At 36.8% G+C, this 16331-nt stretch overlaps 1 protein-coding gene across 3 annotated transcripts in view; it reads left to right on the top strand.

The window, feature by feature from the left end:
* Positions 1–16331, top strand: part of rbms3 (RNA binding motif, single stranded interacting protein) — a 292785-nt gene that overhangs the window by 203164 nt on the left and 73290 nt on the right. For all 3 annotated transcript variants that reach the window (XM_086063177.1, XM_086063176.1, XM_086063175.1), the window contains exon 6: positions 3838–3917. In XM_086063177.1, coding sequence (XP_085919303.1) covers positions 3838–3917 — 80 coding nt within the window. The remainder of the gene's footprint in view (positions 1–3837; positions 3918–16331) is intronic.

Raw genomic sequence — 16331 nt, 5'->3', positions numbered from 1 at the left:
TTATTAAGTAGTATTATTGAGTACTCATACTGGCATCAGTCTGAAATACAGTGGTGTCAAACATCCCTACTTCTTGAGTAGTCACCGATACCAAGTATTGATACCACTAGTACTTTTGATACATAAAATTTAGATAATTTTAAAGAAAGATTTGTATATCCCAATTCATCGTTTTCCCTTAAAATTACAGAAAATTAATGGCAGTTTTGTATTCTTCTAATTTCTATTTCCTGATTGTAAAATGGCCACAAAGGTTGGCCAATACTTGTATCAGCCGATGTCGCGAGTGGCGATACCTTGAAATAAGGCCTGGTATCAACCCGATAGCGATACTTGGTATCCATACGCGCGTATCCCTACCAAGTACCACCGAAATGACCAACATTAACATACAGCAGTGTAGTAGGTGTAAGTGTTTATGAAAATAACACTATTCCACACCACTGTAACAGCATGTAAAGTTAGAAAATTAACACTGCACCTAGATATCAAAACTGAACTAAAACCTTAAATACAACTGCACTATACTTGGGTAGTGATTCTTACTGAGTACTGCTCGTGGTACCAGTATCACACTTTGAGAATCTAAATAAAACCGTTCTTTTGTTCTCCTAACATAACCTGTGGAGGCCCTTTGGTATGCTGACCTCTCCCAGGGACGCATATTTTCTTCCAAAAATGTTTGCGGCAAATTGCACATTCCGTTTTTGAGGCTCCGCTATATGTACATTTGTGAGTCGGTGTTACCTGTGTCAACAGACAGCTCCTGGGGGTTGGACCACGAGGGGCATTAGAGAGTAAACTGAGCTAAGTGTTTGTGGGCTGATCCATTACTGTTATCAGAGCCCATTACTCCAGCCTGAGCACTAATCATTGCAGACAGCAGCGCTTGATGCCATTAACCAGCAGCACACAGAGAAGCGGTTGCCTGCCTCACGGCCAACCTGGCTCGCTCAGCCAGCGACCGGCGAGCTCAACATCCTTAGCGGCCGCCAGACAGTCTGGCTGAGCAGTTAGTTTCCCCATGAAACAAAACCACCTGTCGGCCTTATTGACTCCGCGTCTACCCACCTGTTTTCTGTCTACCTGCCTGCTCCGCTGTTGGAAAACGAGAAGGGGCGACACAAGAGGAGGCATAAAATGAATGGCCAGAGGGGCCTTGAAGACCATGAATAAAATAATGCACGGGAATGGGAATAGTCTACAACTCACCGCTGAGAAAATCATTGAAAATTGTAGTGAAAAGTAATGGATTCAGACAGATTTTCATGGGCAGTGAACACATCCCACCCAGCGATTTGAGAGAGAGAATTTATTTTTATAAAATGGGAAAACTCAACCACATAAATCATTGCTTTATAAGAACGTCTCTCTCCAGACACGAGCAACACACAGAGAGGCAGTTCAGTGTTAAGATTTCAATTCCAGGTGAAAATATTGATACAAACGAGAGTGCATAAGGCACAATCATGACTCCATCATGACTCAAACATCGCTACTGTGTTTTGTATCCTGCCACATTTACACAAGAAATGGTATAAAATATTGATACATGAAAGGATTTTCACTGTTTAACGTGGTTTGATGACCCGCAAGACCAATTCAGCCAGCCTCCTCCCCCCTCAAAGCGAGCTGGGATAAGATCTAGGAATATGAATTAAGCGGCAAAATCCACCCATTTGTATCTATCTCAGACGGCCATTTTTCCACTTGCTGTCCACTGAAAATGACATCACAGTGGTCTCAGGTAAAGCCCAATCACAGCTCAGCTTCTAAACATCACATGACCAAAACTCAGAAAAAAGATGGCAACGGCCAATCACGGCCGTTACCAGGCTCAGGTAACAGCTGTCATTTTCAGTCCACAGCAAGTGACAAAATGGTCGCCCCCAACCGAGTGCCAACAAACATAACTAATGAATGTTATTGAGATGTTTGTATTCCAATTATTTCATTATGTAGACTTAATTTTCTAAAGGCTGTTTGTGTAAAGCTTTGCTAATGCCGTTGCACAGATGTTGCGATTATGGATGATTTTTTAAATTCCCACATATGTTGTTTCTTACCTTTATTATTAATATATCAGACACTTTTTATTCTCTATAAGCTAAAGATAGATGATGCTAGGAATTGTGAAAGATGACATATTCTAAAAGTAGAGAAAGGATGGAAAAAAGGATGAATATGTAGAAACACTAGAGCAGAGAAACTAAAGTGTGAGCGGCAAGGCAAAGAAAGGAGGGAAAGGAAAGAGTGTTGTAACGGTAAAAGATGGAGGAAATAAGCAAGGTTGAAAGACAGGGAGGAATGAGAGAGCCGTCAAAAGGAAGAGGTTCAGACGGGTTGAGAGTAAGATGGATGGGACAGAGAGAGCGATAAAGAAGCTCTGTTAAGAAGAAAAAAGAGGGATGACGGTAGAGATATGAGAGAAAAAGGACAGAGAAGTGGGCGGCTGACAGAATGATAAGAGTATTCTCGGCGGTGAGAGCGAATAAAGCACGAGAATCTACAAAGCAATGAATTTTGCAAAAGTATATTACCATGAATGTCTCACTCCTGCGTGCATTTGGAGACTCTCATTTTCTGTTTGGCAGGGTGAAGCTAAAAAAAAAAAAAGCTGATTCCCTGATTAAACCTTGAGTTTCTCTATGAACTTCTCACTTGGTGAATCAAACCCGGTTCTAATCTCTACTAATCTCTCAGATCATTTTAGAAGAGGCATTTAGATGTAACTTTTTCTGGAGGGAAAACTGAAGTAGCAGTAAGAAGTAATTGGTCTTATTGTTTTGCTCAGGCGCTCCCTTGACAGCTGTGAAGTTTAACTCACAATTAACCCACTCCGGTGAATACAAATAACAGTACTACAAATGCAGTATGCTAAGTAAATTATATACCATAAAAAAACAAAATCAATTATTATTATTATGCACTTAATTAAATTAATCAGAAACAATAACACAAAAAAATTGAATTAATTATTAGTATTTTATATAAAAATCAAATGTGGCTCTTGAGCACAAAGGTTTTCCCTAACTATGTACTTTTCACACTGCACCTAGTTTACATGGTGTTTACTGCAGGGCGTAGGGGTGCTAAGTAGCCTACCAAGAAGTAGCCTGGGGGCTTTTCCCACTGTCTTGTGCATAGATTAGTCCACCCAAATCGTTTGCTATTAGCACTCTGAAATCATTCCGCCAACACTTCTTCTATTCATTGTGCCATCGGTCCCAAATTGAACATTTCTTCATGTTAATAAGAGTATGAAAAATTTGATTAAAATTGTTTACACTTTATTATAAATTGAGGTATGAAATGTGTGATTAATTTGCGATTAATCGTGAGTTAATTATTACGATTAAAAAATGTAATCGACTGACACCTCTAATATATATATATATATATATATATATATATATATATATATATATATATATATATATATATATATATATATTCTGACAACATTCCCATTTATTATCTAGCAGAGTAATCTGAAATTTATTAACAAAAATTAGTGTAAACTTTAGCATCAAATCTTAACAGCCAAAATTCTGAATATCATTTAAGTGGTTGTTGTCAGTGCGTCCTCCAGTTGACAAAATTAGCAACAACAGTTAATTTGAGCGAAAAACGAGTTTGTATTCTGTCCTCATGGGCCAGATTGGACTCCCTGATGGGGCAATTCTGGCCCCCGGCCGTATGTTTGCTCTAAATAAAGATGGCTAGGTGATAAGAAGATATTCTTGGCTCCATTTTTCTCACTTGTTCTCATTTTTCTATTTAGAGAAAATTATAAGAATGAAAAGTCAAAAACACTTGTGTCCTTTTTTGTGACAGGATGGAATCCACAGAGAAATGTGAAGTCGTGATCCAGCATTTCAATGGGAAATACCTGAAGACCCCACCAGGAATTCCAAGTAAGACTTTTATTTTTACCCCTTTCCCTTATGTAAAATCCGCATCTTGGTCACAAGCAACAGTTTGTTGGACGATATTGTGTGCGTTGTACGTTGTCACTGGTGTCATTAGCTGTGTGGCTATTTAAATAGCTGAGGTTTTCTTATGTCATATATTTCACATTTTCTCTCTGTCACCATCTCTCTTCATCTTTGGTTTTGCTACTTGTGCAGACTGGAACTTCTCAAACGAGAAAGAGAGAAAGAGAAGCCACTTAATATTCACCCTCATGCCTTTGTGATGTTCTTTGCAATCTTCCTAAGAGCTTGCACTCTCTTCTCTTTGCTCTCCTGCTCACCATTGCCATGTCCTCTTTCAAGCTGAGCAAGGGGAGAGCAGACAGCGGAAAAAAAGGTTGAAAGCTCAAATATACCTAGCGTTTTGTGTTTTTGTGTGCGCGTGTGCGCCAGTTGTCTTCTCTGTTCAAAGTCATTGTTACTGCTCAATATGCTGGAAACACGAAATGACAGAGCAATGGAGAGGATTGGACAAGTAAGGGGTAAAGAAAGGCGGAGTCAAGGTAGAAAAGAAAGAATCAGAGGGCAAGGCCTCATTGAAAGGATATAAAGTGCCGCCTAAGCAGTTTTGGTGCCAGGGACTGCTGTGCTCGAAGTCTCTTGTGCGTCCCAGCAGGAAGTGGCAGCCAGACAAGGCCTCACCAAGGAGCTCTCCTTCACCCCTGGGCCAATTTCATTAACAATACTCACACCTCCAACCAGTATTGCAGAAACACACCCATAAATTGCTTTCCACTTCCCAGTAATATCTCAGAGAGTCTGGATTTTAAATCTCCATATATGCTCAGCCACTGCATAGCCAGCAGCTATTAAAGGCAAGGTGAGTAGTTACATTGAAGTTGAGCCATAATAGGAAACCTTTAAAGCTGTAATATCGGACTGACCTTCGCCTTTAAGGATCTATCTGTCAGCCGCTCAGACTTTATGATTGTTAATGGATCGTTCCAATGTGCGATAAGCAGGCGGATTGACTGCCTTGACTTAAGGAAGGCATTTGATGGAATTAGTATTAGTGCCATTGACATTGGTTTGTTTTTATTTGGTGTTACAATGTTCCCAAAGGTTGGCAAAGTAATCACAGGGCAACATCTAAAGTCACACAATTTGGAGGGGGGGAAATGCCTCAAAAGTGATGGATAGATAGATAGATAGATAGATAGATAGATAGATAGATAGATAGATAGATAGATAGATAGATAGATAGATAGATAGATAGATAGATAGATAGATAGATAGATAGATAGATAGATAGATAGATAGATAGATAGATAGATAGATAGATAGATAGATAGATAGATAGATAGATAGATAGATAGATAGATAGATAGATAGATAGATAGATGGATGGATGGATGGATGGATGGATGGATGGATGGATAGATAGATGGATAGATATCAATCATCCATCCAATTTCACTAAAACTCACAAATAAAAGAAAGTGGGCAAGTGGCTTGTGTTATGTGTGAAATACTTCTCAACAGTAAAATAAACCACAAGTCCACTTTAGAAGTTTGCAACTTGGCAAACAAAGGATGTAAAGACTCATGACCTTAGAATTATATCTGACTTTAGAAGCAGTACTATTTACTTGTTTTTAATTAGTTTTTTTTTTTTTTTACGGTTTTTCAAATATTTTTTGTTGAGTTCACTTGAGCTGCATCCACTGGGAATCAAAGCTTTTGTTTTTGAGTCACTTCGTTTACAGCAATGTTAAGCGTCTCTGTGACCTGAGAAACACAATACAATTTAAACTTAAGCAATAGCTTTGTCAACAGCAATGTTTATGTATGCATAAGTGATGTTGCCACATGTGTGCGGTCTCTTAATTATTATATAATTATTATTCCTATTTGTAACACATACTGTATACAACATTAGTGTGCGGAGAATATCAGCGTGTGTTTTGGCGGTGGTGGTATTTCCCCAGAGTCCATTGCTGCACAGGGCAGCTTCTTCATCCATCCTCTTTTGACAGGTCCACTGCAACTCCTGGGAAGGTCGTACCACACGAACGTGTGTGCATGCGCATGTATAAACTTGTGTGACAGCCATGACCACCACTCTCTACGAGCACACAAACCGCACGAGCATAAATACAGTCATGCTCCACTAACGTTGACCCCAATGGAATGTCAATGCGCTATATACTGTAATGTGAATGCATTTCCCACTATTTAGCATTTCAAGTAGCAAACACACAAAGCAGCTGCAGATGCACACACTTTGGGCTGCACATATTTTAAAATCACACGTTAACCTTGCATGATTGCACATAAACACAGATATTGTAATTTTCTGCATATTCACTTAACATCTCCAGCTCAGTACCTGGCAAGCATCTTGCATTTCCTCCTTAAGTCTCTGAACCCTTGTATCCATGTTTACCGTGAAACTGTGTGCAGTCAGCAAGATATTGATGGGAAGTCAATACATCAGTTTTTCTGTCTGTTGAACTCTCATTGGTCACTTTTGCAATAGGGTGGTCTGAGCGTCAATCATTATATCAGCATCAGCAATTAGTCATTATGTCACTCAGTGTGCAAATATGTTTAAATGTTTGCGATTTTGCAGGCTTGTCTTATATTTTGACTGCACTGCTTTCTTTAAGATCCTCTCGCCATCATGGCCGCAAATGTATCTACACCACAAATACTTGGACCATTGGATGTCTCTTGGGGTCCAACAATAGAAAACTGCAATTAAGTTTTTTTTTTTTTTAAGCAAATCTTTTTCTATTTCTATCTATTATTTAAATGAAATGAAATGTAGTTATTTAATTGAATTGCATTGAAGTGTGGGGATGTGCTGGCAAAACCTACACTGAACCCATCTTCTACAGAAACGTGCTATTCGTGTCGTTTTCGGATTTGGATACAGAGATCACACTAATTCAGTATTTATACAACTAAAAACTTTTAAATGTTATGATTTGATGGAATTTAACCGCCAAAAATAATGTATAAAGCCCATCATGAAATTTTACTTGTCAATATACAATTCAATGTTAAAAAAAATTTTTTTTTAATTAATAGCAACAGGCATTTTTTCCAAACCTAAATATAGAACAAAACAAAAAGAACGATGTATTTCTACTCAAGGTGTCAATTTGTGAAACAATCTTGATTCTAAAACAAAATATTCTCAGTCTATCTGTATTTTTGAAATGTATAAAAGCACAATTACTGGAAAAAAATATATATAGCACAAGGACATGCTGTTGAATTATTTATAGAATTGTTACATTGAAAGCATCTTGACCGCTCGCTGTCATTCATTTTGTATTGATCATTTTTTTGTGTTGGTCAGAGGCAGATATAACAAGTTTTACTTTTTTCTGTCCCCTTTCATTTCTGTTATTTTAAAGAGTGAAATAAATTAGAATTTGCCTGACACTAGAGATGCAACTCAATTGACAGCTAATCGATGATCAAATAAATCTATAAATATTTTGGTAATCCATGAATCATGTCAAGAGTTTGATTCAAAATTGTCCAAATCCTTTGAACTTCATCTTTTAAATAGTAAATATTCTCTGTTTCTGTCTTCCTTAATAAATTCAGATTGATTACACTGGGGAACACAATTTTTGTTGAGTTAAGTCTCAAAGCTGTTTTTAACTAATTTTTAGGGGCGGAATCCAAAAATGATCTCTATTTTTCTAGTTTTTGAGATCCCAGTTTTCTTAAAAATATTAAATAAAAGTGTTTGCAAATAAAACACCAAGATTGAATGGTTACAATCTTTGAAAACGTAAACAGTTTTATATAAAACTGTATAAAACTTGCCACGAAGCTGTAGATATAATTTTATCGTATTCAGCTATTCTTACTACAGTCTTACTACAGCATAATCAGTAGAATTTTGCTTATCTGGAGGGTAAGCTGTGGAGAAAAAAAAACATGATGAGCTACAAAAAAACTGACTGCAATTTAAGAATCAGCATGCCAACTGCCAAGTTTTGTTTCAATCAACATAAAATTGTAACTGAGCAGTTTTTTGTTTTAAATTGTTCCCAGTGTTGTCGTTGTGTTGTTGTTGTTTTTCAATAGAAAACATTTGCAAACATTTGTTTTTAATTTGAAAAACAATGATCAACATTTTTGTCAATTTTTTGAATCAGGAATTTTATCATAATTTGTTCATTTGAGTCCTGTATAAAGTCATGAATTAAATTCAATAATTCAATAAAGTAAAAAAATAAATAATATAATAAAATACATTTGAATAATAATAAATAACAAATCAAATGAAAAAAATAAAAATAATTCAATAAAGGAATGGAAATTAAAAAAAAGAAACCTGATGAATCAATTTAGTAACAAAGTAATTGACAGATTAATCAGTTATTAAAATATGATTTAGTTGCAGCCCCAAAATAAAACATTAATGTGTCAGCCTTATTCTAAGCACAACATTTCCAAAAAGACCCCTAAAAGAGCAAAACACGGAGTAAAAGTCTGAAGTTCAGTCTGATATTAGAAATACATTTTTCCTGAGAACTTTGGTTAAATCCTAATGTTTTTAATATTATTATTATTATTTTAGGTACATTCAACTTCAGAGTTTCCTCTGTATTTAAAATAAATTGCAAGTGTGTCCACACTGAGCAATATGGAAGCGACAATCTGATAGGACACTTCCAAATGCAACAATTTCCTATCAATAGGATCTTTCCATTGTTCAATTTGAATATAAAATAACAAAATAATAGTAGTAAGGAGAAAAAAAAAGACATACCGGCACTACTATGTCTTGATGTTGGCTGTCCCTGGCCATTTACACATTTAATGCGTTATCCTTGGGACACACTTATATTTAAATTGTACTGCTGGAAAAAGGATCTCCTCCGAATGGTTGTTTATGCATTCAAGTTGGACGCCGCTCACGTGTAGACGCATGTAATCAGCTATCCAGGTCAGGTTTGTTCACCGATGCCTGGTTGATATGAGCGGTGCGTAGCTGTCCAGCACAGCCGGCGCAGAGGCCCACTCGAGTCGCTCTGCCGTGCCCACATCTGATTTGGATTCAGAGAGTGGGACATGATCGATAGCCGTGATGGAGCGCTACAGCTGTTTAGCAATTCTGTGCAATGCGGCAGCCGCTGTCGCTGTTGTCGGACCATGATCGTGCATATACTCGCACACGGATCCAATCTCTTGAGCATGCATGCTCCAAACACGATGTTGTATTCATGTAAACTGTGCGCTTAGAGATTGATGGTCTCATGCAGACAGAACGATCTTTGTTTTAAAAAATGATCCATTTGTTATTTTAAGGTAAGCACAAAGAGTGTTATTCTTGTTTTTCGGAGCATGTGGATTTACTCAATAGACAAAATAAATGAAATCTATGAAATGTGACTACAGCAATAAACCGCACAGAAGTGAGAGCAACAGGGACACATTATGATTTACATTGCAACCCTGAGCAATGGGAAAGTCAGAGGAAGTGCAGATAAAAGTGATTTAATCCTCTGGCTCTGCTGAGCCTGATTAAAGCCCGTCATCCCACAATGCATTAAACAGCTTAGAGACGACACCTTATGGTTAATGTAATTCAAACCGGAGATACATTAGCCATTGCCGTGTTTTGGCAGGTGAGTAATCTGTTGTACATCTCGTAGTATTGTTGGAAGTTGGCAGAGAGGAAATTGAAAACATTTGATACACTGTATAGATGGTGCTGTCAGCAGTCAAACAACAGCGAAACGAGGTGTGCTTTAAGACTTTGCATAGCGGTAGTGCTGTTGATAGCTGCTCAATGCTTTTATATATATATATATATATATAGTGCAATGATGTTGCTGGGAAAGGTTTCGTCCCCGTTGGCATGCTCAGCAGGGCAAAGATTCAAAGACGACAGAGACAGCCCACAGTATTAAAACATCCTCTGCTGAATTAAAGGAAGTCCCAAATTACTCCGTAAATCACAAAAAGCCCTTCAGAAGCTGTCAGTCATACTTCAGTAATCCATGTTAATTTCTGCAGTCCTGCCCACTTTCTCCTAGCTAATAACCGCCCTGTCGACAGGCCTATTGCTACCTCCTATAGTGTTTAGTATGTACTAACATGACTGCAAGTCGTGATGGAGGCAGATATTTCCCATGATGACATCTGATGAGCTCTGTGAATGTTAAACACCATTGTGATTCAATGTTGTCTTTTTTTGTGGTTTGTATGGCAGCTTGTCACGTAGCAAGACTACACAAAGTATTACAGGTTGTTTATTGCTTTAGAAGGTGAAGGTGAGACGTAAAGCATAAAGAAGGCAGGTAATTTTCACTTAAGCCTTTTTTTTTTTTTTTACAATGCCAACTTACTTAACTGAAACCAGGATGATTAATTGAATGGGGTTACCCCAACATGATTCAATAATATCCATAAATCAAGGATAGTTATACAGAAGAGGATTAGGGCCAGTAAAGAGAAAACAAAGGTTTTCAGAATTCTGATTTTAATATCAAGTCAGAATTCTGATTTTAAAGTGAGAATTCTGACTTGAATCTCAGAATTCTGACTTTAACGTGAGAATGCTGACTTTAAAGTCAGAATTCTGACTTGAGATTAAAATCAGAATTCTGACTTTAATCACAAAATTCTGACTTTAAAGTATGTGAGAATTCTGACTTTAAAGTTAGAATTCTGACTTGAATCTCAGAATTCTGACTTTAAAGTCAGAATTTTCACAATACTGACTTTAATTCTCACTTTAAAGTCAGAATTTTCACAATTCTGACTTTAAAGTCAGAATTCTGAGATTTTAAAGTCAGAATTCTGAGAATATAGTCAGAAACCTTTTTTCTGACTGGCCCTAATCCTCTTCCATGCAGTTCTGAAAATATTCATTATCAATTTCCTAAGATACTTAAAATAGAGTATACCACCATAGATAAAATATTATAATGAAATCCGTCCTTTCCGACTCAACAACTTCCCAGATTTTACTTGCTCTCCCATTAGAGTCGAGGGACACGGCAAGTTATTATTCGCAACCCCAGTAAGTCAGACAGCTTCCTGAATAAAACGATCAATTTCCCTTGATGCACTTTCTCATTATAACCTTATCTCGGCCGCAGACAATAATCTGGATTTGTCACGCTTTGTTTGTTTCGCCACGGAAGTATGAATTAGCGGAGAAGAGAGAGGAAAAATTGAGCTCCGCTGTGAGGATACGTCACTCAAATATTACATTTTTCACCTGTCTCATTCCACTGAATGCAATATCAACCTCGCTCTTTGGGAGAGGAGATGCTTTGGTAGGTTTTGGCTGATATGATGGACTTTGCTCTCCACTCATCCACATCTAATGAAGAGAAAGGCAGGATGAAAGAGGTTGCATGAGTGAAAGATACATAAAGTGGAGTAAGTGAGAATTATGGTGTGTAGGTGTGGACTAAGATGAATAAACGTGACAGCAGTGGAGAGGAAGGCCAGCGAGAACAGATGGGAAAGGGCAGCGAGGGGGAAAAAGTGATGGGTGGTGTTGCGAAACAGAGGAGAAAGTTAGATCAAGCCACACTTTTGCAAGGTTATGTTTGAGGAAAGTTTAGGCCGATGCATCTGCAGCAGGCGAGATGAAAGCGTGACATTGACTTTTCAGCTGCTTCCTGAGCTTGACCCGTGTGCCGCTGGCCCAGCTGTCCGGTGTTGATCCCCTTTATCTCTCTGCCTCTCACCCTGCTCTCGCTTTTCTCTTAGCACCTTTTGTTGTCCTAGCTTTTCTCTCTCATCTGTCGCTCTAGCTCTTATCTTCCCTGCTGCTGTTGTCTTTCATCCCACTCTCTTTTGCTGCTTGCTTGCATCACAACACAGTTTGCCTCACTCAAATGCTCATGTAGAGTTTTGTGCTGAAGTCATGTGTGGGATTATCTTGGGGTTTTAGTAATGTTGCAATGACTCTCTGGCTCTGTCACAGATACATACAGATAGATAGTCAAATGGAAACGGAAAGGTTGACTGTAATCTGTATGGTGGCAGTTGTCAACTTCTAATTTGTTCAGATTTTATTCCAAAGGGAACATTTTTTTGAAATTCTCATCTTGTTACCATTTAGAGAACATTTATTAACTGTAAAAGCAATTTTAACTGTGGGATTTGGAGTATGATTTCAGGTTCTAATATATATTAGGGCTGGATGTCTATACTGATTTCCTCAATCGATTCGATTTTGATTCACAAGAGTTCAGTTCCATTCGATTTTGATTTTTTTCTGATTCAATTCACTTTACTTCAATCCGATATTGATTAGTTATGGAACATCAAGTCTTCTTAACTCATTCACTCCCAGCCATTTTCATTGGTTTTGCTGGATTTTGACTGATTTTGCAAGGTCCACAGAATATTCTGTTCTATTGCTCCAAAAACATGGAACCTACCAAAAGAATATTAGTCTCTTCTTTCATCAGTAAGTAAGTACATTTCTATTTGTTTCCGTTTTGCAGCATTTAGCATTAGAATATAGCTAAGTTTCATCATTATTCACAAATCCGTTTAAAACACTGGAGAAAAGAGCTTTTTTGCAACATGGCCCTAGTTTGATCTCTTATACTCTGCTGCCACCTGTTGACCGTTTTTCTAATAACTACCATTGGCTGCATCAAAGCCTTCTGTATGCTCTAGCATACAAAAATAATTTAAAAAAATATTTATATTATAATAAATATATAATATTTATGTGTAAATATATATATATATATATATATATATATGTATATATATATATCTATATATATATATATATATATATATATATATATATATATATATATATATATATATATATATGCGGCACACTGCTCCATCTGGTGAATGCAACTCTGATCGGTGGTAACTTATTTGAGTTCCTAAAAGTTTGTAATAATAAAACTTATAGTTTATTGTGGAAGGAGGGCAAAACATTCACAAACTGACTTGATACAAAGGTGTCATATAATAACAGCACCACTGGAACTTAATGAAACAACTGCTGCGGCCTGAAGCTTTTTTTTCTGTATAGAGTAGTTGAGTGCCCCCAATTTCAGTGCAAGCAACATAAGCACCCGAGGCTGGTCTTATTTCTGAAGAACTTACATTTTCTTTTCTCTTACTTTTACTCAGTTTTCATGCTGCTATACTTTCAAGTGATGCAGTTATAAGGTCAGGTCTAGTGCAAGGCCAGAATGTAAAACATCCATGAATTCATAATAAATCACATTAATAATGGTTTTTGGTTTTTTGAGGGGGGGCAAATATAGCAGTGTATCAGGCTTGTTAAATGAATGTGAGTCGGGAGGGGATGGTCTTCTGTTGTATGTGAGCAGGGTTTAAGTTACATGGAAGGCAAAGATATTGTGGCACTCTTTCATTATTGGTCAGAATTTATTATTGTCTGATTCTACGTTACTTACAGTCTTTACACAATTTAACGTTAAATATAAACTTTTCTCTTTTCATTTTCAATGGGACTGAAATTGAACTTTTTCTAAGTACCACTTTCCACGCCCACATTCATGCATACAACTGATCAACATTGCCAGGTGTCTGATACTGTTCTGTGGCACAGTTAGTAAAGTGCATTGTGCAGTAACCAGGAGGTTGCAGGTTCAAATCCCTTCTCTGACTGTACATTGCAAATATATCCATGGCTGTTCTTCTAAGTGATATACATGTATACCAACTGATTATCATATCAGGAAATGGATTATAATTTCACTGAAATAATTAATTGCATGTTAGCTTTCAGCATCAGATGACACTTTTCATATATAAATACGCCATTAGCCATGAATTTGAGTTTCAGCAGAATTTGCACTTTGTATAGTTTTATAAACCTATTGAGACATTTTCAGACAATTGCACCTATCAAACTTGTCATGAAGCACAAGTTTTATCTGCAAGCATCCATTGCAAGATTGCTTTATTCTTTTCATTTGTTTGATTTATAACCACTCATATACTAGGATACAATTTGATATACAGTTATTACTCTGAAGTTGTAAAATGATTTTTGAAAACCACCAGAAGATAGATTGTATCCTGCGTGTGCATCTGCAAAGCAAGTTTGATTTTGTATTTTTTAGTCAAGTATCAGTTACACTTAACCATGTCAATGTCACTGCGCTAGGATGCAGAGGGCAGCGAGATAAATCAAGCTGCTTCCGCCCAAAATAGCGTGCAAACCTCCATTAGAACGAGACACAGGCGGTGTGGGAACAAGCAGAGGTCACGGTGGTCAGCCAAGTTATTTCCGTCGCATCACCAGACCTCCACGAATGGACAGCCATTCATTCATCCCACACTCTGCCAGCAGGGTAGGGGAAGCGCGCACACACAGGCAGAAAGGTGTGTGTGAGCCAAAAAAAAAAGTGTTGGAAGTCTCACATACTGTATGAGGACAGAAATGACACCTGCTTTGTCACTGTTTAGTTTTCTTATCACCTGAAGCTATTTTTGTCTTTTTCTGTCTACACTCTCTCACCACAGCAGTAGGTCTACTTTCACTAAATCTGGTGTAGCATGATTAAATAATGTATGTTTCTGAAAATACCATGTTGTGCACTTTTATCTGACTGCAATCTACAACAACAGGAAAGGTTAGCATATTTTTTATGTGACTGACTAACAGTCTCTTGTACAGGAGTGAAGCATTGTCCTGCTCTGGCCTGATGTGGTAATTTGAGCAGATACCCCAAATGAATATAGAATGAGCTGACAATAACCAGTATTTAATTTTGAGGATGGTTGCTCATGTGCTTGTTATTTTTAAAATTATATCATTTGTTGAGTTTTTATTACACTGGTCTTACTGTGAGTTTTCTTTAACTTGCATACAAGAAATAACCAAATTTAAAGAAAACACAAGCTAATACTAAAACTATGAAAAACTAAACTAAAATGGAGCATTTACAAAAAGAAAAATAAATGAATTAAAATGAACAAACTCACTCTGAAAATGAATTAAAACTAACTGAATTTGAAAAGCTACTCTCAAAATAAGATAAAAACTAACTATAATGAAAAATAAGTACCTGTATTAATTTGTGGCTGGTTGTTGATGTGCTTATTATTTTTAATAAATAATAACGTGAAACTTACTATGACCTTTTTAAAACCTGCAAAAATGCCCACTATTAAAAAAACGAACTAATACTAATACTAAAACAAAATTTTAAAAAACTAAGAATGAGTTAAAACTAACAAACTTGCTCTAAAGAATTATTAAAACTAACTGAATTTAAAAAAAACTGTTGAAATAAAATAAAAACAAACTACTGTATAATGAAAAATTAGTACCTGTATTAATTTGTGGATTGTTGTTCATGAGCTATGTTTTTATGATCAGTTTTTAAACCTGCACGCAAGAAACACTCCATATTTGAAAAAAATGAATACTAAAACTAATATAAACTGAACTAATACAAAACTTAAAAAATAATAAAAAATCTAAAACAAAAAAACTAACAGACATTAGCTCAATCTAACAAACTTATTCTAAAAATGAATTAAAACCAGTTGAATTTGAAAAACAAATGTAAAAAAATATATACAAAATAGCTATAATAAAAATCAAAAAGCATTATGACCCTGATCTATAAACAGAGCATGCAAAAGCATAAATTTGGATCAAATTTTTGTGAGGTTTGACTGTGCAGGTAGGTATACCTAATACTGTTGTTGTTTGATCATGGCTGGAGTAATATCAGAGCACTGTGCTGGTTTTGGAAGATAAGGATTCAATATGTTCTTGACTCGTAGTAGAAGACATCATGGATATCGAGGTATTATTTCCCTTACTTTTTCTCAGCTCATGTGGACCGGTATTGGGTGAAACATAGGTGTCTCTCGCTATTATCAAAGCTGCCCATCCCTGATGTCGATGGCATTGCAAAAAGCACAGAAAACATACAAATCCCACTAGCAGAAAAAAATATTCGTCCCTTGCTACTTCCTTCCTTTGTACCTTGTTCACAAACACTCTCCCACACATACACACACATCAATAGTCCATTAGAAGTGTGTTGCTTTCATTACCTCCGGTTTGGCCCTAAGACAGCCTTCAGAGTGAAGTACAGCAAGAGCAGAGCTGGCCAGGTTTGTAGTATATAGCAAAAGAAGTCTGGTAATTGCCAGTACTCTGTTCTATATTTCCTGTGCGGCAGGTACAAAAGTATGAATCTTTGCTATCAAGAGACTACCCTGCTGTGCTGCACTGCATCTGACTACAACTGTCTGTCCCCAGTCAGGCACAATTTAAGGGAGGAAAACAGAGAGCTCAAAAGCCTCAGAGAGTCAAAAAACCTGCCGCTGTGGCAATACTCATAGCTAGTGGAATAGGAACAATAAAAGCAGAGAGGCACCTAAAAGAACATATTTGCTGCA

The sequence above is a fragment of the Leptonotus elevatus genome, chromosome 19 (genome assembly GCF_054856555.1).
Source record: "Leptonotus elevatus isolate MCC_2025b chromosome 19, RoL_Lele_1.0, whole genome shotgun sequence".
NCBI lineage: Eukaryota > Metazoa > Chordata > Actinopteri > Syngnathiformes > Syngnathidae > Leptonotus > Leptonotus elevatus.
Note: the sequence above shows the minus strand (reverse complement) of the source record. Positions and strands in the feature narration are given on the sequence as shown.